The sequence below is a fragment of the Macrotis lagotis genome, chromosome 1 (assembly GCF_037893015.1).
Source record: "Macrotis lagotis isolate mMagLag1 chromosome 1, bilby.v1.9.chrom.fasta, whole genome shotgun sequence".
Lineage (NCBI taxonomy): Eukaryota > Metazoa > Chordata > Mammalia > Peramelemorphia > Peramelidae > Macrotis > Macrotis lagotis.
Genome location: NC_133658.1, coordinates 525,494,014 through 525,520,924, shown reverse-complemented (window position 1 = coordinate 525,520,924; position 26,911 = coordinate 525,494,014). Strand labels below are relative to the sequence as shown.

The 26,911-nt window shown below is 32.2% G+C and overlaps 1 protein-coding gene across 7 annotated transcripts in view; it reads right to left on the bottom strand.

The window, feature by feature from the left end:
* DMD (dystrophin) overlaps positions 1 to 26,911 on the bottom strand; it is a 2,282,785-nt gene that overhangs the window by 1,317,386 nt on the left and 938,488 nt on the right. For 5 of the 7 annotated variants that reach the window (XM_074220296.1, XM_074220275.1, XM_074220281.1 and 2 more), the window contains 4 exons: positions 17,751 to 17,921; positions 5,814 to 5,993; positions 5,344 to 5,472; positions 3,656 to 3,826 (listed from right to left, as the gene is read on the bottom strand). In XM_074220296.1, the coding sequence (XP_074076397.1) occupies positions 3,656 to 3,826; positions 5,344 to 5,472; positions 5,814 to 5,993; positions 17,751 to 17,921 (651 nt within the window). The remainder of the gene's footprint in view (positions 1 to 3,655; positions 3,827 to 5,343; positions 5,473 to 5,813; positions 5,994 to 17,750; positions 17,922 to 26,911) is intronic. The other 2 variants (XM_074220284.1, XM_074220285.1) reach the window with 1 other exon arrangement.

The following is a 26,911-nucleotide window of genomic DNA, read 5'->3' as shown; positions in this document are numbered from 1 at the left end:
CATTCTTCTAATAAATACTATGGTCCATATATTCATGACAATTCAGTTGTATAAGTTATATAACCATCAAATATATGGTTATTGACATATATATACACACCAGATTGGCTAACCAATATATTTTTACCTTTTTGATATTAGTTCATAAATTTTAATAATGTATTCAAAATCCCACATGGAAATTAAAGAACATATGGTGTATATGTCATTTAGAATATAAACTTGTACAGAAGAAACAAATGAGGAAAAAATATATTATTTTACACTTCTTGCCTACTAATTTCACCTTGCAAGGATACTTATTTGATATTTTGTGAGTTATGTAGAAAAATGAATGATAATAGCCTACATAAAATATGATTCAATATGCAAATTTTGCATAACAGTGTCACTATGCTATGCATCAATGAATACATATAGAAAATATTTAGAGGATAGGTCCATTTTAACAGGACCTGGAGTGAGAGATATGTATGGTGAACTCAAAGAGAACATATCAAAAGAAAATTTTTGTTACTAATAGAAAGTTACTAAAAAGTCAGTGAAGTACATTTTTATAATTCATCTTTTTATGTTACTAAAATAGCATATTATATCAAAATATTATTTGTAACTCAGAGGCAATTACTACAATTTTAAAGATCAAATAAATTTGAAGCCTAAAATACTTTCTACTTAAAGGACCTACCTATTCCCTAAAAATGTAATAATTGAGTTCCTAACCTTAGTTGCCATTAAGCTGTTCATCTCAACACCTACCTGCACATATAGCTGACTGCCTGCCTCTTTCTCCTCTCTCAGTCCACTATCCTATCTTTTTAGGTTGGCGCATTCCTGAAACACCTTTGTGTCATCTGAAGCTCCATCAACAAGTTAAGTCTTCAATAAATTTTCCAATTATGCATGGCTATTCATGGCTAAAACTGGATTGGTCTTCCAACTTCCCTATCTTACCTCCTAGTTATTTTTTCTCCCTGGTTTCTGGGAGGTGGTAAGGCCATCACTCCAACACTGCTATGTGAGCAAACTTTAAATCTGAAGGATTCTGGTTTGCCCTATAATCCTCAATGCTCTTTGACTCTTGGATTTTTTCTTCTAAATCCTAAATCCTATGCCCAAAAGCCTTATCACCCATCTATACTACTCCTTTCAGACTATATTCCCTTTTAGAGAATTGAAGTAATCAAAATAACTTGGTCTCTATTAATTGCAATTCCAGGGGTCTTTGGAGAAGTCTCAGACCAGCTTTCTGCTCAAGTAGTATGTGTCTCTCCTCCTTCTGACTCCTAAGTGACCTCTACTAACTATAAATTATTTTCCACAGACTGGGGTCTATAAATCTTTGGTTGTCCTTAGATTCAGAACACTACTTCACTATTTGGATAGAAAGCGAAATTGAAACTATTCTTTCTTTTTTCTATCTGTCATTTCCAAAAGTTTCCAAAACTCCTAGGAATCTGAGTTTAGAAAGTTAGGGTCATAGCAAAAAGAGCTGAACTGTCAGCATTACAGACTCCTCTTTTCGAGCCATTGCAAGTCTTATAAAATTCTGCCATATATATCATCCTGAATGTATTAAATTTAAAATAAACTATTGAGTAATTGAATGACAGCATATGTATCTTCAGTCTTCATGATACTGTTCATTTGGATATCTCTGTAAATAAAGTAAAGTCACCTACTTTCTAGATAGAATATAAGTATCTCTATTCCTAAAAAATCTTTTCTACATTAATGAGAAATAAATATATTCTAAAATCAAAATGAGGTTACTTAATTCATGAGAAAAAAAGGAAGATGATATTTATGTAATGAATGATATGTTAATTTATAACATGTTTATTATTTCTCTAAAAAATCCAAAATACTAATATATTTTGGGGACCATGGTTTTATTCCTAAGAAAATTCTCAGAGGAATACTTAGTTTCTTCTGAGACTTTTAAATCTCATGAATTGTTGAGCATACTGAAAGACACTGTTTAGAACGAGTTGAATTCTTATATCATAAATTTGGTGTGGACCATCCCTTAGGTTGAAAAAATTTCCATTTTTGCCTTATACAATCACAGTTTGTATATACTAAGCAAGCCATAATGTATTGCATAAAACAACTTTCAATTATCTATCATATTTCAGAGAAAAATTTGTTTCCAGAAATGAAATTAAGTCTAGGCATGGAATGAATTTTTTTCAATATAATAAAGCCATTTAGAAATTATTACACGGATGAATAAAATTGTGTTTTAAAAGAAAGAATGATTTAAAATAATAAATCCAGAATAATAAAGTCACATATTTGTTTACATGTTAATTTGTGTCACAGTAAATGAATTACTAATTTCTTGCTTTGAGTTGACAAGTCCAGGGTGCCCACAATCAGTTTAATGTAATTTAATATCACATACAAGTAGTAAAAGTAGTAGTACAATAGTATTATGTCATATATTGATATATAGTAATAAAATATGGTCATAGGTATTAGTATTGATAGTAAAATTCTTTTGGGAAATCATGATCAATATTTAAATTAAAATTTAAATCATTCCAATACCTTAGGAATATGACTATTAATTACAAGTCATACCATATCTAGGTATTATTTATGTCAACCACTTTTCAAGATAAGCTTATTAATTACTTTCTATAAATTTATCTCTTCCCTCACATTACTATTTAATAGTTTATCTTTTAGTTTTTCTAGGATTTTGTCTCCCCTATTTGTAATCTTTACCTATTTAAATTTATTTATACCTACATAAGCCGGTTTTATTTCTATTTTGTGCTTTTAATTATAATTTAGAAATTGTTTGAAAAGTATATCAGGATAAATGTTATTTGTGATATTGCATTCCAAATTACAAAATATATATTCATTAAAACACCCTAAAACATTATTTGTGTTAATTTATTTATAATGTGTTTAACATATAAGGTTCCACTCTGAAACAGGCTTACTTTCTTTAATTGAACCAGGAATTTGAAATTCTGACATGCAACCATTCTATATTCTCTGGCTCTCCATTATAGAGTAAATACAAGCATGCATGTAAAAGTTACAAAATTATGAAGTATAAGCTTTGCAGAAATTTATTTTTATGGCTTGAGCATTTCATGACAAAATGCTTACATATCACAGTTTGGACCTAATAATGGGTGGATGGGGAATTAAACATGAACATAAACACATACAAAGAGTAACACTGGATACCTTGATTCATGCAAACGTACAAAGCCTCATTTCATAATGATTCAAGTATACAAATGATCACTATCATCATATTTGCCAGAATAAATTAAGATTTCTTATAGACAGTTTTGTGCTTAAAACATGCTTTTGTTTTTGTGCATTCATCCTGCATATGATCCCTGAAAATATGTATGTAAACCAGTGCAGAAATAGTTTATATATTGTCCTATGAGAGTCATGACAGAAAAATGCTTTTATCTTATTTGTCTCGATTCAAATAAACAAATATTTATAAAGCATCTACAATGTGCAAGATTCAGTGGTAAAGTTTGCTCAGATACATTTGAACTTTTATTTTTCTTTGGAAACCTTTGCTTTGAGGGTTAAATGGACCCCCCAGTGCACGGCATAACCTTCGTAAAAGACCACTTAGTACTACTTTCCACCGTGGAGCAGATCTTCCTACCTTTCCAGTCTTAATTCTTTGAGAAATAGCTGCAAATCGATGGTTGAGCTCTGACAGTTTGGGCTCTATTACTTTCCTGCAGTGGTCGCCACGATTTGTCATCAAGTTTATAGCCTGGTCATGCGTAGAGTCCACCTTTGGACGCATATCATTCAGTTCAGCCTTTAAGCACTACAGTCCGTGAGCAAGAGACAGGGCTTGAAGTTAGTAATAAATGGAAAGAGGAAAGGGAGAGAACATGCAAAGGAATAGAGAGCAAGGAAAAAACCCAACTTAAAAAAAAGAATAAAAGGTGAGAAAAACAAATTATTTTCAACATTTCAGTTTTATACAACTGTCTATCCAAAAAGTTTATGCTAGGAAAAGACAGTAGATGTTTCTAATCTTTCCATTTAAGCAATCTATTATGTGGAACATTGTCAGTAGTAAATGTAATGTTTTAACTTTAGTGGGAGTCTTATCCTTAATGAATTTCACAGTTGTGAAGTCACCAAAATTCTATTATGTTCACAGGAGGAAAGGAGACTAAAGAGCAAATTTCCATTTTTTTTTCTGGCAGTGGTGCTTAGTTCTTCTTTGTTTTATCATTTTGAGTGCCAAGGAAGATATTGTTTTCTTTATTTGATGGAGATTCTGTATCAACTAAAGAGATAGAAGGATAGGCTCTGATGGATGACACGGATCAAAGAGTTGCAACAAGTAAATGTTTTGAAATTGCAATGGCATACAAGACTAGTAAAAATATTTATCATTTAAATATAGAATATCTAGTGAAAATTGGTAGATTATTAATGAAGCTACACATCACATCTGTTTTTTTGTTAGAGCAAGGATATTTCAATTTAAAGATAGTTTATGATGTTCCTTGTTAAAATGAAAACCTTCCAATAAACTCTGTGGAATATGGCACTTCTTGTTTTTAAAAAGGATTATGGTATCCTCTGAAGTAAAACATCATCAAAAAAAACTTGAATATGATTCAAATTCCATAAAGTGCAAAAATTTGTAGATATCAGCAAAACCAAACAAATATACTTTTTCTCTTTTAGTAGAGATATTTGACTTTTTCAGAAGAGAACTAATGTAGTCCTTTTCCTCTGAAGTAATCCTTTATTGATCTTAACAAGGGGCATATTTCTAAAATGTGTTGTTTATAGACAGATATTTTGAAATATATATATATATATATTATATATAAAATAAAATATGTGGCTATATCTGTTGGATATCTAGAACTTTGAACAAATATGAAAAAAATCCTTCATTCAGATGATTTGTCTATGATTTAAAGTTCTAGATTACTGGGATAAGCCAAAACATCTGTGTGAACCAATTTTTTTAATCCTAGTGTAGATTGAAATTATACAAACAGACTCTGAGTAGGCAGCTATTGTCTACTTTTACTAAAGACTGGCTAGAAGTTTCTGGATAGTATTATATATTATTAAGAAAGATCATACATTCTCTTTCTCTGCAAAATTTTTAAGTAAGCATACTGTCAAGAGGTAAATGACCTCTCTGGATGCTATCCAGACATGTATTTCTATATTATTCTTGTATGTCATCAAGCCATCCAGGAAGAAAGAGCTATTACAATTTGTTTATCCTTAATAGGATCAAGAACAAATAAACTGGGCACAAACTGTTGTAACAAATGACAAATGCTGTTCAGAATATATATTAGCTACCTTAAGTACATCTTCTTTCTGCTGAGTTTTCTTTTTCTCAGATTCATCCAACAATATTTCAGCATGATAGATCCAGGCTGTAATATGAGCTACATTTTCATCAAATGTTCCCATGTGTTTCTGGTATTCCTATAGTCAAAGAGCGGAAGGAATGACACATATTAAGGTTTTAAAAAGTGCTAATTTAAAAGAACCATTATAATTTATTGGTATAAAAATGGCAGAATTAGCAAACTCTTTGCTTTATAAGGGGGATTTACAATTAAATATATATATATATACATATATATATATATATATATATAGTTAAAATATAAAGAGGGGAAACATTTAGAAGCATAATTAAGGAAATCACCTCAATGTATAGAAAGTAAAAAATGGAGTTGGATTGAGTCTTCAGATTCAAATAACATTTTCATATTCAAAGAAAAGATCAGTGTTTTTCAGCATAAGGCAAAAACTTTCATTACCAGCAGTAGATTCAACCATTCTTCGGCTCGAGATGTTACTGCAATCCAGTTACTCTTCAGAAGGCTGAGTTTATCATCCACCAGACTTTCCTTTTTGCCCAGCACTGTCTTTAGAGATGTTCCTAAGTCAGTGATGATCTTTAGCTGAGGTTGTCTTTTTTCAATCTCTTTCTGAGTAGCCTATGAACAAATAATCCACGTTAGTTTCACAATAGTCTTGAGTTTTAATGTTAATTCAATGAAAATTGCAAATCATAGTTATAAGAAAGATTTTCAGATATTAAATCTACAAAGTTAAATTTTTCCAACATGAAAATGTTACATGTTGAGTAATTTGTTCTTTAATGTTATTTTTATGAAGATTACATATATATATATATATGAAATGCATATACACAAGCATATGTTCATATATTTGAAAATCAGATATTTAATTTATTTTATTAGGGGTAGTTTTCCTTAATATTGCATTTTAATACATTTTTATTTTGTTAAATATTTCCCAATTACATATGCATTTTCTGACAATCATTTTTTAATACTGTGAGTTCCAAATTCTTTTGCTACTTCCTGTTTCCATTTTTGAAAAGCCAAGTAATATGATAGTCTATAGTACTTTAAAAATATGACTTTTACTTTATGGAAATCCAAATTACGATGCAGTATCTTAGACATGGAGTAGTAAATCACTGGAACTGATGGTAAAGATTCAAGGATTTGAGATCTTGCTAAATAGTGGATTCACCACAATACACCTGATTCTGCTATGCCCTCAAAGGCAAGTATGATCCTTATTTTCCAGTCCTGAGTTTTTACTCATGTGGGTTCTAATGATAGTTCTGAGGCTATGACACTTTCTGAAAGGTTTCCTTGATAGTAGGAACTTATCTATGACTAATGGTGTAAACATCAGGATCATCACTGTGCTCTTCAGAGAAGTAATTGCCTCATGGAACTGGTATGATGCTAGTTTATTTATTTTCATGTTTTTTTCCCCTGCCCATATAATGTAACTGTTTCATATGTATTTAGATACAATGCAAGAATAAAATTCCTGTGCTACATCTTTAACTATACACAGATATGAACAGATTCGTGTAAAATCCTGATTACAAGGGCAGCTAGGTAGTGCAGTGGATAGAGCAACAGCCCTAGTGTCAAGGAGAACCTGAGTTCAAATTCCACCTCAGATACTTAGTAATTACCTAACTGTATAATTGTGGGCATATCACTTAAGCCCCCTTGCCTTGCCAAAAACAAAAACAGCAAAAAAAGAAAATTCTGACTATAGATGTACTGAGAATGAAAATGAATAATTGTTAGTTACCATTTTGAACAATATTGACTGAATAAAAGTGCTGATGGTAATAAAAAAAAACTATGTATGGTCTATGGTCTGTTGAAAAAATTTAAATTTATTGACTCTGATCTGAATTTTTTTCTGCTCTACTTTTTCTGTCAACTGACCTAGAAATAAATATCTATACAAGAACGCAATGAGTCAAGCACTAAGGGCTTATTGATCTCTAACTTTGTTTGCAAGCAATGCACTTAACATAACCTCATCATTAATTCCATGTTTTGACTATATGAATATGAATGACTAATGATGCTCACAACAATGCACATTGATTCTCATTGAAGACATTTGACTACATGAGTAAAAACATCATGTTAAAAAATCTTGGGAGCAAGCACATGGCCTTTTTTTTTCATTTCATTGATGACTGGGAAAGCACAAGAGCCCAGGCATACATACTCTTGTGAAAATGACAGGCAATACAGATCAATGACTTTGGCAATCAAATTTTGACATAATTTTCCAGCCCTTGGAACTGACAGTTTCAAAGGCCTTAGTCAGATTTACCAACATTATATACAGTTTTATTCTGCTTCTGGGATTTCTCCTGGAGTTGTCCTTTTGATAAACAAACACCACATCAACAATTTCTTGGCTCTTTCTGAAGCCACTTTGACTTTCAGGTAGAGGACCATCTTCTGGGTGAAGTATCAACTTATTAAGGAGGACTCTGGCAAAAATCCTAGCAATGATTAAGAGGGAGAACCTGCTGTGTCCATAAAGGACAATGTATTCCTTTTGCCTTTATCGAGATGGACAATGGTGGCATCCTTGAACTCCTGTGGAATAACCTCCCTTTTGCCATATAACCTGGTAAATTGCAGTCAGTTTTTGTATGGGCAATGGATCTCCAATCTTGTATATGTTAACTGGAATAGATTCTGTACCAGGTGCTTTGTCACATGAGAGGAGCCTAATACCATTCAAAAGCTCTTCTTCAGTTGGAACTTAAGCTAGGGAAGGACTGACAACAACCCAAGGTCAATTCAACACTTATTTATTATAGTCTGTTGAGAACACTATGGGGGTTTTCAGCCCATCTCTCTATGATCATAACCTATTACTAATCAATTACTAATCAGTGCTGAGTAGTTGACATGCTCCATGGGTCTTTGATCCATAAATAGTCTTCAGAGCATCAGCATAAAAAAGAATTTCATGTTTTTTTCTTATTGAGCCAAGCATCCTGCATCTCTTTAAGTTTCACTTGTACTTTACTCTTGATGGAACTGAATAATGCCTCCTTAGAGATGGAGTTCCCATTTTTCATTTAACAGCTTGTGAATTTCACCATCATTTCATCAAACCTTTCTTGATGTATTCAAGTATTGAGACCCAGATAAGCAAATGCAGAGCTATATTCCAAATCTCTGAAAGCTGCCAACTCCTTTTTAGTTCCACTGTTGTCAACTATGTGTTGTCTCAACTTTCCCTCCAAGTTAGCAACACACTGTTTCAGTTCAAAGAAGTGCTCTAATCTGTTGACATTAATTCTTCTGGTAGTCATTTTGCCTTAGAGCTGCTTTGTAGAATGAAAATATTTATCTTTGAAAGGATAAGTCTATGATCAGTCCAGCACTCACCACCCATTGCCTTAATCAATCTCACATATTGTCTCTTGGTATTACAATCACATAGTTTATTAAATAATGTTTTCTGAAGGGGTCCATTCAGGAAGCTTTATTGCATTTAAGTAAATGTTATTAAAAGTGTTTTAAGGAAAAGTGTAAAAAAGGTAAAAAAAAAGTGTAGTGATGAGATTCAATACACAAGTCTTCAATAGTAGGTGCCCACTGTTGTGGCTATTTCCAACTCCATTCCTCCCAAGGATTCCCTGCCATGTGTAGTCTGAGTCCACTCTAGCATTAAAGTTATCCAGAATTAAAAGCTTGTCCGTATTTGACACATTGGTCAGGAGAGTCTCTAGGTCTTCATAAAATTTTTCTTTGACCTCATTAGGGTTTGTCATGGATGGTGAGAGCATAAGTACTGATGACAGTGGTATGGCATTTTCTTGAAAGTCACAATCACATTTTCATGAGCTTGTTGTTCACTCCTTTTGTAAAGTATGCAAGCTTATTGACTAGATTAGTTTTTTAATATTTTATTTATTTTCTTTTTCAACTACATGCATTGGTAGTTTTTAGCCAATCATTTTCACAAGGTTTTGAGATTTATATTTATTTCCCTCCATTCCTTCCCTCCCCCTCCCCTTGACAGAATGCTGACAAGATTAGTTTTGATTGCAAAATCTACCCCTGCTTCACAGTGCTCCCCTTCACTGTGGCCACTCCAGAAAAAAAAATGTGTAACCAACTCCAACTTCAGTAAGCTAATCTTCATTTATCAGTCTTGTTTCACTCAAAGATGCTATTTGAATATAATACCTGTTTAGTTCTCTTGCAACAAGAATTGTTAGTCTTCTAAATCAATTGAATCTTGTGTTGTCTTTGAGTGTGCATATATTCCATGTACCAATGGTAAATGGGATCATCTTTACAGAAGCTTTTTTTTATGGGTGGAATTCCCATCTTTCATAGTAATGAGATCAGGGCTGGGTAAGCAGACAACTTTTAAGGCACCTTTTCTAGATTCTTTCTCATACAAGAAGGTGAATAATGAGATCTTTAAAAGGTTGCTCACAGATCCAGGGGGGTGCTGAATTCCATTGCTACTTCCAGGGAGAAGACAACCCTATGACCTGGGATGCCTATGTGTAGGATTGTGACTACAACAACTCCCATGTATCTACACCTCCAGCTTCATTGCTTGCTTGTTGCCACAGGACTATGATATAAAGAAAAAAGTATGAAATGGTGCTGTGAAGTCTTTTAATTTGTGTAGGAATTTGATTTAAATTAGGCAGTTTCATCAACTAATCAGCCTCACTTTTTCTTCCAACATCATCACATTCCAGTGAGTCAAGACATTTGATGATGGCTCAAGATGCTATGGATGATCTTGGGGTCTGTAGTCTAACCAAGTTTTAAGCACTCGGGGTTTGAGACTCCTGAGCTACCCTCAACCTAGTTTAACCCATCTGCTCAAACTTACCTCTGTGTGGATACTTTGTTTTCTAAGGCTTCTTGGAGTCATAGGTGATAGTTAGGTGAATTAGGTGGATACCAAAGATGAAAAGCATCTCTGAAAAGGACTCAATAACCCTCACATCAAAAGTACTAGCCTTCCTTGTCATATCTAGTGCTTTGTTAAGCACAAATCACCTTGTTTTAGGACTCACTAGATACATATCATTGAGTTGTTATAGTTATTAAGGACCTTAACAAATGCATGAGAAACTCCATGGTGGAATAGAGCCTTCAATTTGCTGTCAGAAGTCAATATTTTTTATAATCCACAAACAAACCACAAATATAGAAGGATTTTGTATTTTTATACCCTTCAGTCAATTATGGTTGTAAACAATATCCTCTACTGAAAACCTCAGAAATGAAGATCCATATTATTGTTCAGGGCAGCTCGGTGGTGCAATGGATAGAGCACTGGCCCTGGAGTCAGGAGAAGCAGAGTTCAAATCCAGCCTCAGACACTTAATAATTCCCTACCTGTGTAACCTTGGGCAAGTCACTTAACCCCATTGCCTTGCAAAACAAAACAAAACAAAACCATATTATTGATTGAAGCCTCCCAATGAGGAATTTGCAATCTCTCATATATGGGCAATTCTGATTGTTAAGAAGGTTTATCTGCCATCAAGTCTAACTATACTTCTCTGAAATTTCTACCTATTGCTCTTGCTTTTGCCTTGCAGAGCCAAAAATTATTTTTTTAAAATGAGGCTAATTTCCTATGGCAGCTTTTAAAATAGAAGCAGTCAGTGATCTCCCTCTTGAGTCTTCTCTTCTTCCAATTAATCATTCTCACTTCTTTCACTTGATGCTTATATGACACATACAGTCTTTTGTTTATTATATGGATTCTCTTCCATCTATGGACATCCTTCTTAAATTGTGGTGTCTCCAAAATATTTTAGAAAGCAAAGTTCATGTAAGAATAAATGCTCATATAACAAGACATGCTTGGTGGAAAAATCACGTAACTTCCATTATCTATTTTAAAAAGTCTACTTATGTAGCCACAGAAGAATTTTCAGAACATGATTAAATTCTGAGATTAAACAACCCATTGAAAAGAAGGTATAGTATTACACTTTAGAGAATTACACTTTAGGATCTATACTTACAATGATAGATCACTTTAACTGACTTAAGTAAAAGTTATATTTGAACAATTTCTTCAGAACTTTCTTGAACACAAAAGGACACAGCCATGGATTGTTGTGGTGATGGAAGATTTATAGGTGGTAGTTTTATACAAAGTACACAAAGGAACTAATTTTTTTGACAGTTAAAATTTCCAGACCTAATGAATGAATCAAGACGATTGCTCTCTTTTCCCCTGCAACTTGAAGAGTTAAGATTACTATAAAATTCATCATTTATGCCTTACATTATTACCAGTGGTTTTAGTGTATATTTTAAATTGTTAATATGATTTAAAAAATAAAACTTACAAAGGCCATAGAAAACTAAATTGTGTTTTTATTAAACTTTTAATTAATAATTAATACATATAAGTTGAATTTTAGGGAAAGCAAAAACTAAGGAGCAGTTATTATTTCCATAATTCCCATGACAGTGAATGGTGGCTCCAATGGCATTTAACAGATGTTCCATTTTTTAAAGTAACAGCTGCTTGATGCATTCATTGTATCAAGTTAATGATCTGCTGGTTTTATTTCACTTCACAGATAAATTAGTATGCTTTACTTTTAAAAATAGGGATATACAATGTTTTTCAGGATTAAACAATAAAGAAAATGAAATTTTGTTCTTGTTACATAATAATAAATTTTTTAACTAAAGCCCCCTGTGTCTGTCTAGGGTAAGGAGAGTAGAGAGCTGAAGAAATTTCCCAAAGAATGCTAGGCAGAGATTTTAGTTACATTTGAATTTTGAAAGATACTTTCCTTTTCTTTGACTTTCTTAGAGTCAAGGAGTTGTATAGGGATTGATAAACATCTTACATAAAACTGTGCTTACATTTTATATGTATATTTTAATTGCAATAATCAAATATATATATCTATATATAGATATCTTTTATATATATATATATATATATATATATATATATATATATATATATATATATATACACACATATATAGATGTGTGTCCCAAGAGAATTTGATCTTCTGGAAGGTGTCTCAAAAGTTTCTGAGACTAAAACTTTTATAATTATACATATATATGTATATATATGTATAATATATATATATATATTATACATGTATGTATATGTATAATAAATATAGACCTTAGGGTCTATACTAACATTAGTAGATTATTTTTACTGATTTTATTAAAAGTTATATTTGAACAATCACTTAAGTTCTTTCTTAAACGCAAAAATGACACAGTCATAGTTGTCCTTTCAGAAGTAGTGATTTGAGACAAATATCTAGAGGAACTAAGTTTTTTGGCACTTAAAATTGCCAGACTAGTGAATGAGCCAAGGAGTTTGCTATCTTCTCTCCTCAAATTTAATATATTGAGATTGTTTTTAAATTTCTATTTTCCTTATTTTATATTTGGCTATATACCTGTGTATGTGCATCTGTGTGTATACACATATGAGCATATATGTGAGTGTAAGCATCTGTATTGAGGGAGAATCACAAAAGTGTTAGTACAGTATAAAGCATTAAGTTCCAAAGATTTTTTTGGTTACCTATATTTCACACCAGAATGTCAAATTCTCTTGGTATATTCTTCACACAATAACTATGAATAAAGTAAGCCAGTTGATTTAAAAGCATAACATTTTCAGAATTTAAGTTATAGCAAAAGAGTAGTACATGAGTTTGTTAATTTCTTTTCCTCCTCTTGAACATGGAGGCAGTTCTAGAGCACATAAAATGTATTTGACATGGAGATAGGAGATCTATGGGTCCTGATATCAGTAGCTATTAGACTGGGAAACATGAAAAATCATTTACTTCTTTGAATCTTTGTTTCTTCGCATGCTCAATGGCTATGAGAATACTTATATTACCTATATGATAGATCTTAATGAAAGCACTTTGTACATTTTGTTGTGATATTAATTTTTTCATTATTTTTGTCATTGAGAATCCAAAGACATGGTTAACATCCTGTTACCAACACTGCACTGTATGATTGGGGAATTCATTGTGAGTTTCAATTTTCTCTCAATAACATTCCTACTAGCCAACCTATAGAGGCCAGGTTTGAGCAAAGTTTTCTTTAAATCTTTAAATTCTATAGAAATTACTTTATTTGTTATTTATTTATTTATTTATTTTATTCAAATGTATTAATTATTTATTAAAAATTTTATAATTTAAAAAGTTTAATATGATATATAATTCATACATATATGTATATATATATATATATATATATATATATATATATATATATATCTGTATGATCTTTGATACCAGGGATTTTTCTGAAATATAACTAATCTCCAATTGTATAATATAAGTAAAACTAAGTTTTGTCAAATTTTCCAAGAGATATTTCATATTCTACATTTTTTGCTCATTTGAGCAAAAATATGAAGAAATATATTATGAAATCTCAAAAAGTTCATGACCAGATTATTTTTTGTGAATCATAGAACTAATTTTGCATTTTTCATTTAAAATTTTTTAAATGCCTTTCAGATTATTAGAGAGACACATATTAAATAGAGTGAGTAGAAAGATCATTGAACAAGCCATCAAAAGTCTTGTTAAGGAATAAAGAGTGCATTTCAGCATAAATAAATCAGAAGGCAACAACATTATATTTGAAAACAAATTACTTTTAAAACTGAAAGCTCTCTGGGTAGTTGGCAAGTATACACCAATGTTTAAAATCAAGATGAAATGAACAATTAAATTCTTTAAAAATATATAATTTAACTCTGGAGTTTATTGACTCTTGTATGTGATATTGGAAATATTGTGAATATTATTAATAAAAGGCATTGATTAAATGAAAAGAAACATGCTAACTTTAATAAAGATGGTAGATCTGGAATATTTTGGGTTTATTTTCATATTTTTATTCTCAGTATCTAATAATATATTGCAGAAACTAGTTAATGTTTGTTAAATTTGTTGAAAATATTATGAATATATTAAGAAAATGTTCATACAGTCTATTACATTATTTATATTGACTTTGCTATCCATCAGTTTATAGAATAGAAATGAAAAAATATAGAGGTTATATTGTTATGTTTAGTAAAGTTTGATTTACAAATATTATTAGTACCACCATCACCACCACTGCCACTGCTATCTCTACTACCACTGCTGCCCCTGCAATATTATTGTTATTATTATTATTAAATAGCAAAGATTATCTTCATAAGTGTGTCCTGTTCTAGATATTCAGAATATATCATTGTTGAACTGATATCAGTTATCTTATACATTTATAAAATGGAGAATGATATAATTTAGGTAGAATTTCATGTTTGTTTCAATTGGTGGGTAGATAGTTGGTGAGTAGTTAATAATGACTTTTTTGACAAAAAATAACAGTGAAGAAATAGGTCAGGTCACAAAATCTAATGTGTAAGAATGGAAAGGAGGAAAAGTGAAAAAAAATTCACTTTCATTAAATTTTTTCTTGTTATCTACTATTTCAATTCTTTTTAAATAATTAAAAAGTAAAATCATTTTTGAAGTACCAACTATTTACAGGGTACTATGTTCAGTGATGATAATCACAAAAGCAACACTAGGGCAGATACTGAATTCAAAAAGTACAGTACTACCAATATTTAACTATCTGCATTTTCTATAATCGAAATATCTTTATTTAACAGGAGGTATACATTTTTTAGTCCACCCAAGAATTTTATATGATAAAGGCTAATTCAGAAGCATTATGGTTACAAGGAGAAAGAACCAGGCTCATTGTTAGAATACCCTTAATTTAACTGCTACTTCTCACACTAAATGATTAAATGGCCCAAGGAAATTGTTAAGTCTCCAATGCACCAGACAAAACTTAAAAATACTGGAAAACTGCCACTGGTAGAGAGAATTTCCTTTTAGGTATTTCCATACATCAATAAAATCACAGTTCTGTATCAGAAGGGAAAAAAATGCTAGTCTACTATTTTTTTGCAAATATCACAGTTCAGAAATTTCATTTTTTTGAGTTAACATGATAATCTCCTAGGATTCATTAGAGTGGAAGGGGACACAGAATGGAAAAAAAAATGGAATGGATTTTGAATAAAGAGACCTAAAATCAAATTCCTACTTTCCTGTGACCTTCTGACCATGATCTCTCTTCTAAAATGGGAATAAGAATTATTTTGACTACTTACTTCAAAAGCTGCATTCTGAGAAATAACAATGATTTCTAAATCTTAAAAAAGCCAGAGAAATATCAACTGACTTACTGATTTTAGGGGAATATTAAATAGTAGAAATTATATGGAGAAAAAAGACAAGGCCAGCACAGTTAAAAACTTCTATAATTCTGATTAGGTGAATGAGAGTCATTTCTTCCCTGTAGTTTCATGGATGCCCTACTTCACTGCTGTGCTCATCTTCATGATATAGTTCCATTAAATTTACACATACACTTCATTAACTTGAGATAGTCAGGGAGATTCCCTAGAGTAACAAAAAGTAGGAGGTGAATGGAAATTGTTTCTAAAATGCTGTCAATGTATTCCTTCCATTTTCCATATGTGTTTCTTCCTAGACCTTCAAAAAGAGGAAATAATTAAATCCAAGTTCTCATTTTATTTTGAATGTGATTTGTTGTCTTTTGTATTTGAAGTTCATTTTAGTACCCTCCTGTCCACAGAACTTTTATTTCATTCTGCCAAAAGGGATGAAAGATTGTAAGTATTTTAGTCTAATATATACAGGGAAATGATAGTGAGCTTAGCATGTTAGAACTCAACAGGTTATTTTATCATTCATATAACACCTAAAATTTTAAAGAAGTAGATCCTGGCTTATAGTAGAGAACAGAATCCATATATATATATATATATATATATATATATATATATATATATATATATATATATATATATGTTAATCATCCCATCACTGTTCTTAAGTGACCTTTTTACTTTAATCTTTGGTCCCTTCTAAAATAAAATCTTTTAAACTGTCTATATGTAAGAAATGAAAATTGTAAGCCACTCAGTAATAAAGATAGAAGGTTTTCAAATCAAGTGATGCAGATAAATTGGATTCATTTTGTCAGAAGATGAAATTTTTGCTCAGTATAAGGGAAAATCTTCCCAACAATTAAGTCAACTAATTATTCTGATCAGAAGAAAAAATATTGATGATCAGTTATGAGAAATATTGTACATGTTTGAGGTAAGAGTCAATGCTATTTGACCTTATAGTTATTTCTAAGTCAAAGTTATATCATTTTTAAAATGAGGATTATGATACATGGACTATTTCAGAGAATTACTATGAATAAAGTTGAAATACTCATCATGCTATATAAACAAGAATTAAAGAATTGCTTAGGGGTCTGGCTCAAGTGCAAAGATCCTCTAATAGCATCATTCTACATGGGAAGTCTATGTACTCTGCTTCTAGCATAATCATGATGGCATGGAACATGGCTTGGAGAGATTGTGGAGCATGTATAGACCTTCTACAGCTAATTCTAGGTGGTTAAAAATGAAGTGATAAGAAGACTCTTTGATAAGCAAAGAGGCATTCAAAAACGTTTCAGCTAAGGCCATTTTGAAGATTTTTTGCATTCTCAGGGATCTCAGAGATTCATTTGTTCACATTATTCAGCAAGAGAAAATGCTATAAGAGGAAAGAACTTGGGTTAGTCTTCTTTTCTGAGCCCATTTGTTCCTCTGAAAGGTAATTGATCCTTAGCTTCTGTGTTGTTTTTTTCCATTTTAGATAATGGAATATATGACTTTGTGACTTTTAAAAGATCAAGAAAACATTGGTTACTGGCCTTTCAGAATCTGGGTGACCTTCAGGACCTGAGCCCAGTGATACCTACCCACAAGGAGTCACCTGGCACCATGTCAGACATGAGCTTCTTAGGATAATAGCTATATAGAAACTGAGTCAAGCTGAAACTATTTCTCTCAGATCCTAAATTGGTATAGGGAAAAGTGTGACCCTGAAACATGGGAGAAAATGTTTGTACTTTGTCCTTTCTTTCTCATCAAAATAAATATCACTTCATACAAACTATTCTGTGTTAGGTAGTTAGATAGAACCGGGATGCTAGTCACTGTTGCCTAACAATTATGAGAACACAACTAGTAAAGTTTAAGCCAATGGTAGAAATGAAAAGATACTCCCAAACCTCTCTTGGTAACCTAGAACTGTAGTGGGTGAATATATAGCCTATCTGGGTTGTGTGATAGGGACCCAGAATTCTACTGTAATATTCATTGCATTTTTTAGGGCTTTTAAGGGAAAGGGAAGAGAGGACAAATAATGTATTCACATTTTTCTTTGCAAAAAGCATATTTGCATGTATGTCAGAAGAACACACAATAATATATGTTGTTACCTTTCCCCAAGCAATCTCAGCATCCAAATTAGCAGGCATTCCTTCAACTGCTGATCTCTTTGTCAGTTCTGTATCTGTAGCTGCCAGCCACTCTGTTAACGCATTCATTTCCTTCCGCAACTTCCTTGACAATTTCAAACATTTCTCTAACTGTTGCTTCTTTTCTGTTACCTAAGGGGGAAAAGGCATATAAATAGGTCTATTTTCAGGAATCCTTTTATTGGTAACCAAGTAATTTCTGCTTTCACATATTTTTATCATTTATAATTTTTCTTTTTACCAGTTTCATAATAATTTAAATGACTGACTTATTTTGAATAGAGAGTAAAAACCATCTTATAGTGAACAGAATCCTTTCTGCAGTGGCAATGTTAAAAAAAATTCATCTTGGTCATTTTGGAAAAAAACTGAATTAAAAGTTGTTTGATAGAACGTAGTGAAGACTTCAAAATCAACATGTATACCTAGTGATCTTTGGCAAAGTTTCCATGAGGATGTATCTACCAACTCTTTCAAGGCCATGTTTCTAGAGGCTGTGTCTGGGGATAATTCAATCAATCAAGCAAGAAGCAGGAACAAATTGATTTCTACTGTTAGATACTGTACTCAGTACTAAGGATGTAAAAATAAGAGTGGGGGCCATTTGGATAAACCAATCAAGTCATCACAGTTTATCTAATGTAAGAGATAAGTTATTTTACCCATGAAATATTTGTTTGGTGAGAAAACATCTCAATTATTCACTGGGTATGGCTTAAATGGCTTACACATCCTATATCAAAAAATCTATTTGGGTTATCTGCTGGACTTGGTCACATCCTTTGACATAAAACCATAAAACTAGTTGAAATTCATCCTTTCAGAAGCATGCAGTTGAGAAAAAAGAATATTCCAGTTAAATCTCTATAATGAACTTAATTGACTAAGAGCATTGAAGCTATATTCTTTGCCTCTGTCTCTTCTGCTACATGTTGGCAGAGGAACTTCTTCCAAGGGTCCAGAAGATTTGGAATTTTTCCTTGGTGTCCAAGAAGCATCCCCAAAATGAATGACATTAGTGTTTCCAAAAGGAACCAAGGATATAAAGGTCAAGATGTGGAAAGCAGACTCAAAGTTCTACAAAAAAGCTCAGTAGAAAAGCTTAACTTAACCAAGGCAAACCTTTTGAGAACTCTAATAAAAAGACTTGAGAATATAAATTAAAGCCATGGTCCCACTTCCCCGGGAGTCTATATGTTTGTATAGAAAAATATGCTATTACCTTTTAGGGGAAAATGTTTTGCCTAACTATATCAACTTTCCCAATCCTTTTTCAAAATCAGTTAAGTCTTACTGACTTAAATAACCATGATGGAGGAGCATACTATACTAGTGACTTGTGAATTATAGCATTAGGAAGGTTTCCCCTAAAACATTACCATTCCCTTAGCAGTAACTCTGGTGACCTAAGAAAATAGAATAGATCTGGGGATATGTCTTGAAATTTTGAATTGGAGTCCATAGAGTACCTCTAGAATATGTACTACACAAAAAGCAAAAATATATAATAGTCTTGCCCTCAAGAAGCTCATATACTCGTGAGGGAAATAAAATTTAAGTAACAGAACACCTTAAAACACAGAGTATAAAGAAGTTAACTTCAGCAGTAACTGGCAGCAAATGGCTTGATCAGGAACTTAAGAGGGTCTCAAGCAAAAGGTAGTATATGAATTGAGTCTTCAAAGAAGCCAGCCAGGGCTTTCAAAAATAACGGTTGAGAAGTGAGAGCATTCCAGGCAGGAGAGGCAGTCAGTATAATAAATGAAATTAAAACACCTATATTATAATACCCCTTTGTGATACAGAAACAAAAATGAAGTACTAGCAAATTATAAACAAAGCCCTTTTGGGAAGGGGGAATTCTAAGAAACAGAGAAATCAGGAACTAAAAAATGTAGGAAGTGGCATTTGATCTGAGTCCTGAAAAGAAGGGAGATTACTAAGAAATGAATGTTAAAAAGAAGATATTGTCTTGTATATATTGTTTCTCCCTGGGAGATTGCAAGTTCCAAAAGGTCTATTTATTCATCATTTTGTGCCTTGGACAGTGTCTAGGTTTTTGTTTTTTTTTTAGGGTTTTTGCAAGGCAATGTGGGTAAGTGGCTTGTTCAAGGCCACACAGCTAGGTAATTATTAAGTGTCTGAGGCCAGATTTGAACTCAGGTACTCCTGACTCCAGGGCCAGTCCTCTATCCACTGTGCGGCCCAGCTGCCCCAGTATCTAGGTTTTTAATCAGCACTAGCTTTTTAATCAATGCATGGTGATGCTCTTTCTTCTCTCTGGAGCTGGAGAATGATATCATTCAGGAATTCAATGTTCAAAGTAAGAAGTTAGTTACTTCTTTTTGTTTATCTATCTTCTATCTATCTCTCTAAATATATATATATATATATATATATATATTTATATAAATTGATATTCATTTATATTCATTCTACTGAGCAAGACCATGATGAAAAGAAAAAAATCCCCTCAGATTCCAAGCATCCAGTATGTGAAGGACTATGTATCTGTTCAGCAAAGCCTAAGGACTGTAGCTACTATACTACTTTTTTTGCAATTAGGCACACAGTCAAAACATAATGGAAAGGAAAAATGAAACATGAAGAAATTCTTCAGAGTTCTTAAATAGGCATAGAATATGCCTATAAAGAATAAAGACACTATGAGTTGCCAATATTCACTGAAATTCATTAGTCCCTTGTTAGAAGATGTGAATGGAAATAGAGAATATTTTTCTAAGGTTATACATTTTATGTAACTGTACTCTCTGAATTTCCTTTCAGTAGAGCCAAGACAATGTACCATCAATAATAATGTCAATAAAAACCTTAGGTGATGCAAAACCTTCTATTTTTCATACCTTTAATCATTAGCAATATATTTTTTCTTCATTATTAGTATAAAAAGACACCAGATTTCATATTTCAAAGGAATGCTATTCTCTTTATTTTTATTTTGTTTATAGCAAGCTAAACATATATATATATATATATATATATATATATATATATATATATATATATATTTTAAAGGAAAGGCTGCCATCTTTAGGAACTTAGAGTTTTGACACATTTTGTATTTTCTTTTTTCTAAAGAGATCTGTTTAAAGAGTGCCACCTGCAGTATGTCTCTTCAGTATTCACTGTTTTATGAAAATCTTATTCTTGGAATAACAGAAATATTCTTATTGGGTTGTTTCTAATAGAATAAAAGTCAAAGATGAAAGGAAATGACCTTTAATATGGCATAAGAAGACATGTTAACCAATAAAATTTTAATATAAATACATTTTCATATACATAGAGAAACAATGTTTAACTGCTTCAAAGAGTAAATTTTGGGAAATGTTTTTAATGGATGGTAAAAACAAACTTAAAGTCTGAGGTGAATTTGTAAAAAACATAAAAGAAAATATGAAAAAGTTATAAAAAAGAGATCTTTAAAAATTCTTAGTTATTTTATACACCTGCTTTTGTTTTTGTTTTATCTTCAAAAATCATTACATGCAGCCATTAGTATTATTTTCTTTTTTTTTTTTTTTTAGATTTTTCAAGGCAATGGGGTTAAGTGGCTTGCCCAAGGCCACAGGGTTAGGTAATTATTAAGTGTCTGAGACCAGATTTGAACCCAGGTACTCCTGACTCCAAGGTCAGTGCTCTATTTACTGCGCCACCTAGCCGCCCCCATTGATATTATTTTCAATGATGAAATGAATTCTGAGGCAGATCTCCCCCAGATCAAAATGGTGTTTTACTTTCAAGTGAAAAAAATGCACAGAACTTCTTAATAAGATGAATATTCCTATATTCTATGATCAGTGTCTTAAAAAATTATTTTTCCTGAAAAAGGAAAAATGATATTCATTTCATTGCTACATTTGGAGCTTGCAATATGTGAAATGAGTGCCTAGAGAACTTTCTTTAAATAATATTATTAGATGATGAACTAATTAAAACTAATAATAAATAGCATATTTATATTAATAAGAATAAAACATTGTTTATCTAGGACATAATTATATATAATATTGATCACCTAGCTGAACTTAATGGTAGCTAATAGGAAGTGCTTTTTCCCTTTCTTTTAGTATAATGTTTAACTTTACATTTTTCTCTTTCAATGAAAAAATTGGTTATCAGTCAACTTAGTGAAGACACTGTTCAAGAAAAGGTCGTGGTTAAGAAATACAAAGTGGGAAATGAAGTTTTAAAATGCATATTTTCTCAACTAAAATGAATGTACTGTCCTATATAATTAATATTAATATTACCAGTCCCCATTTAGACTATCAAATAGGAAAAGAAGGCCATAGTTTGCTGTGAATAAATTCACTCCCAGGATTTCTAGATGAATCAGAGATATTCTCGCGGTTGTGCACATAAGAAAGAAATTTATCAGAACTTGTGGTTCTGTAATACTATGAATTGCCTGAAAATAGAAACTGATAAATCTTAGAATGAGTTCAATTAAGGTATTTCCTTGAGTAAACGGAAGATTCTTTTGACAAGGTGCCAAATTTGATCCTTCCTGAAAGCAGAGATGATGACCTGCTATCATTCCTTTTAATTTTAAACTTCATTTTTTATAAACTCTTAATGAGAATGATCTATACTTTCATTGAGGTTTTTCTTATCTATAGCCAAAGACCTGACAGACTTTCACAAGAGGTTTTATAGTAGGTCACACTGTTGCAGGCATCAAAATTACTGAATGTGTAAGGTATATAACAGTCAAGCCCATTGTTTATTGTTTATTGATTACAAAAACAAAGAAAAAAAGAAAAGCTATTGTATCAGGAGAACAAAACAGAAGCTTAAAGATTCTCAACAAGTTGTCTCTCCTGAACATGGCAAGACCTTTCTTAATAAAGACAACTAATGAAATAACTTTGATGAATGAGCTTATTAATACTAGCAAGACCAACATAAAATGAGACATGTATGCTTGCCTGAAGGGTTTGATCTGTTATGGAGGATGTCTTGCAGAGTCTAAATGGAAAACCAGTTCTCCAGATTCAGTTCTTTATTTAATCTTAACAATTATAAGACTTAGCATTTATATAGATTTTACTATATATCATGTAAGTACTTGACAAAAATATTATCTGATTTGATCATCAAAACAACCCTGCAGATGCATGCTGTTGTTATTCGTATTGTTTGGTTGAGGAAATCAAGGCAAAAAGATGTCAGGTGATTGGTCCAGCATAACTCTGCAACTAAGTCTCTGAGGCTGGATTTGAACTCAGTTCTTCCTATTTCCAGGAATAACTCTATCCACTGAGTGATATAATCATCTTATTTATATATAATTTATTCAACTATTCATGAAAGAAAAAACCAGCCACAGCACACACACACACACACACACACACACACACACACACACGGATGAAGAGTAACTACAATATCTAGACTATGGCACACCATTAGATGAACAAGGAAGATAAGTCTATCCATCATATGTTTTAGATAAATATTGCACATTGATCTAGCCAGCTTAGATAAGATTATATAGAAAATAGAAAAATGGACTACATTTGGAAAATTGTGATTATCAACCACACTCTTCCACAAAATTACCTCTTTTTAGCAAATATATTTTACCAATTATGCCATATGATTTGATTCATGATACAGTCTCAAAAATGATTTAAGCTACATGGAAGGGCATGGTAGAAACAAATATACTGTAGTCTATAACCAACAGTGACTTACTTGCATAAAGAAAAATAATATAATCTAGTAAATGTACAATGGATAAAAAAGAGGTATTTGGTCATGTCAAAAGAGTAAGATATGGACAACCCGGGAGTTATAGTAGTTTCTATGAAATACTAAAGTATTTTAGAGAAAAATATATATTCTATTGGGTTGAGCTTTTTGGTGAATGTATGGATAAAAATGAATTGTATAAGATGAATACAAATATGGATTTAGAACTTCAACAATGTTAGAATTATCAAAATCAATAAGATCATGGATATGTTAAAATGTAAGTACTATCACTAAGAAATTGCTATAATGACATTAAACCTCAATTCTGACACACACCGGAATCAGACTTTTTTCATAAAACAATAATTGTATTCTTCCATAAATGATTCTGATAGCAAAATTAGAATTATCTTTACTATTCCTCTACTTAACTCAATAGACATAATGCATATAATATGCATTATATACATATAATGCAAAGTAAATGCAACATTTAACCCTGGGTTGATCAAGGCATTGCAAAGCTGCCCTTCCTAATTCCTGATTAGTTTATGAATATAGCCAAGTAGCTATGAGGTTTTATTGGTTTATTTGATTGACAGTAAAGAGAAGCTAACTAGTCTCTCTTAATTATCTCCCACATTTTAATAGTGGAGTCAGGTGGTGCTCTTCCCCTACCCAAGTAATTCTTACAACTACTCTTATAAGACAGCTATAACAAGGGGAATCAGGGCCCTGGTTGCCTTTTTTTCTTTGTGTTTATTTTTCTGAGTATGTAAGTAAACATCAATTTTAGGTTGGGTGTATCTTGATTTGAATGTAACCTTGTGAGTCTGAGAGAGCTATAGATCCTGTGTCCATTGAGAAAAGCTAAATGATGGCTGAAGAAGTATATGCATTGGATGAGAAATTGAATTGCAAAGAGCGTGTATCTAGTTTTGTCCAGGTGGGGCATTCTCATTAATCACTGCTCTCAACTTCACCCCTACAGACAGATTTCTCTTAAGATCTAATGAAATGCATTAGAGAGGGAAATGTGTCTCTTTAGCACCTATAGCCCCTCACCAGATCACCAACACCTATTTTAGCTCTTCCAGAAGTCCTATTTTCAAGTTTAACCTACTTTGGGATATTTATAAAAATAATAAATGTATCACTTAGATTATCATTTATTTCCTTCCCATTATGGGTAGAATGGTGTACAGAAGGAAATGCATTTAGGTAACAGAGGTAGTAGTATACAGGGAACCCTAAATTAAAATTTGGGCTCTGACACTTAAAGACTTTGTAACCCTTGGCAAGTCATATAACCTTCTTCCTGCCTTAAACTTCAACTGTAAAGTTGGTATACTAGTACAAACCTCACAGGGTTACTGTGAGGGTCAAAGGAGATACTGAGAAGAGTTTGATGCATAGTAGGGGTTTTAAAAATGCTTATTCTATTTGCTCCTTTCCTTTCCACTTTTACACCAACTTTAAGTCAGAGAGGTCTCTCTTCTTTTCCTCTCTCTTTCATAAGCAGCTAGTCATAACTTCCTCAAAATTCATATTTGCTGGAGAGCCAGGCCAATGCTTGGAGTGATCCTTTTAGGTCAGTTATTAAATGCAATGATAACCTTTCCCTTCCATCTCTGCCCAAAAGATACAGGACCAAAGCTCTCTCAAAGTCAAAAGATAAAGTCCAAACCTGGACACATCTCTCCTGAGAAAAAGCAGAAAAGCTAGCCAGGGTCAAGTTAGTTTAGTAAAGTCTCCCTGCTCTAACTTCCACATGGTCACATTGGCCATGTCAGCAGGGTAAGGGCATATATCCCATCCTCCCCCACAAGCTCCTGCCTCCAGCAAGAGGCTCAAAGAGTATTCATGTGATGGCAACTGAAATGAGAAGCAAAGCAGAGTGATGGGAGAGAAGTCAATTCCATTTAAAGGATAATTGCTCAGTTACTAATAAGGGAACAGTTTCATCATTTCCAAAGAGCCTCAATATTGACTCACACATTGTCAGCTTTTATTCCCAATGTAGCAAAATAATAAATTAACACAGTAAGCTGGTCAGAATTAGGAAGGGCAACATTGAGCATGCATTTCTTTAGTTGATACTTTGACCACAATGCATTACATACCCATCAGGGAGTGAGTCTGTTATAACCCTACAAAGTAATAGTTTTAATGAAAATGCAGAGATTATATTACTTCAATAAGAAACATACATACATACAAAACAACACAATACACATGTGTATTCATATAAATATGTATGGATGTTTATATAATACATTCAAACATATACATATGAGGGCTTTATCCTTGATATGTGCAAGTATATTTTATAAATACATATTTATGTAATCATGTAAATATTTTATAGATACATATTTCATGTTTTTTCAATACTCTTGATAATATTTATGTGTACATACACATAAACACATAAATATTATCAAAAGAGTAACACAGATGATAATGTAGGTAGGTAGGATTTCTGAACTAGGGATCAGAACTAATAATATGAGAAAAAATCCCTAAAGTGTAAGTGTACCAAGGCCATCTGTATCAACAGAAAGTCTTTGAGGTAAGGCAAGGCAAGTATGTGTGTATATATATATATGTGTATATATATATATATATATATATATATATATATATATATATACACATATATATACACACACACACACACACACACACACACACATATATATATATATATATATAAATGATTTCTCATATATATGTATTGTGTAAACAGATATACATCTACATACATCTTGTAGTTCCTGGGTAAGTAGGGAAAATTAGGTAAGAAAGTTTTAATAGGGAAGATAATAGAATTAATACCTTGAGTGAGTTTTCTAAGGGTTCTGAGTCTTATGATTTTCACAGAGAGATAGAATAATTTATGGGAATGGGGGACATAGTGAGTGAGTGACTATAAAATTATCTTCAGACACAATTTCTGAAGATATTAACTTTCCCAGGGAATAAAGAGAAAATGGAATTGTTGAAAAAACAAACATGCTAAAAAGCACTTGTTTAGGTGGCAGAACCAAGATGGTGGCATGAAGGCAGCATTTCCCATAAACTCCTTTTCCCAAAAACTCCAAAAAGTCAACAAATTATGACTCTAGCCAAAATTTAGAGGGGCAGAACCCAAAGAAAGGCTGAGTGGTACATTTTTCCAGTCCAAGATAACTCAGAAGTTCAGTGAGAAAGGTGGGTTACACTGAGACCCGGGGTTGGAAAAAAGCCTCACTTCAGCACAGCCCAGCACAGCACAACCCAGAGATCACCAAAAACAGCTTGAAGGGACCATGAGAGAATTCTTCTCCACCAGGATGAGTGTGGGGTGAGGAGCACTGGCCATAGAACCTGCAGTGAGAATCCCGGGGTGGGTGGGTGGG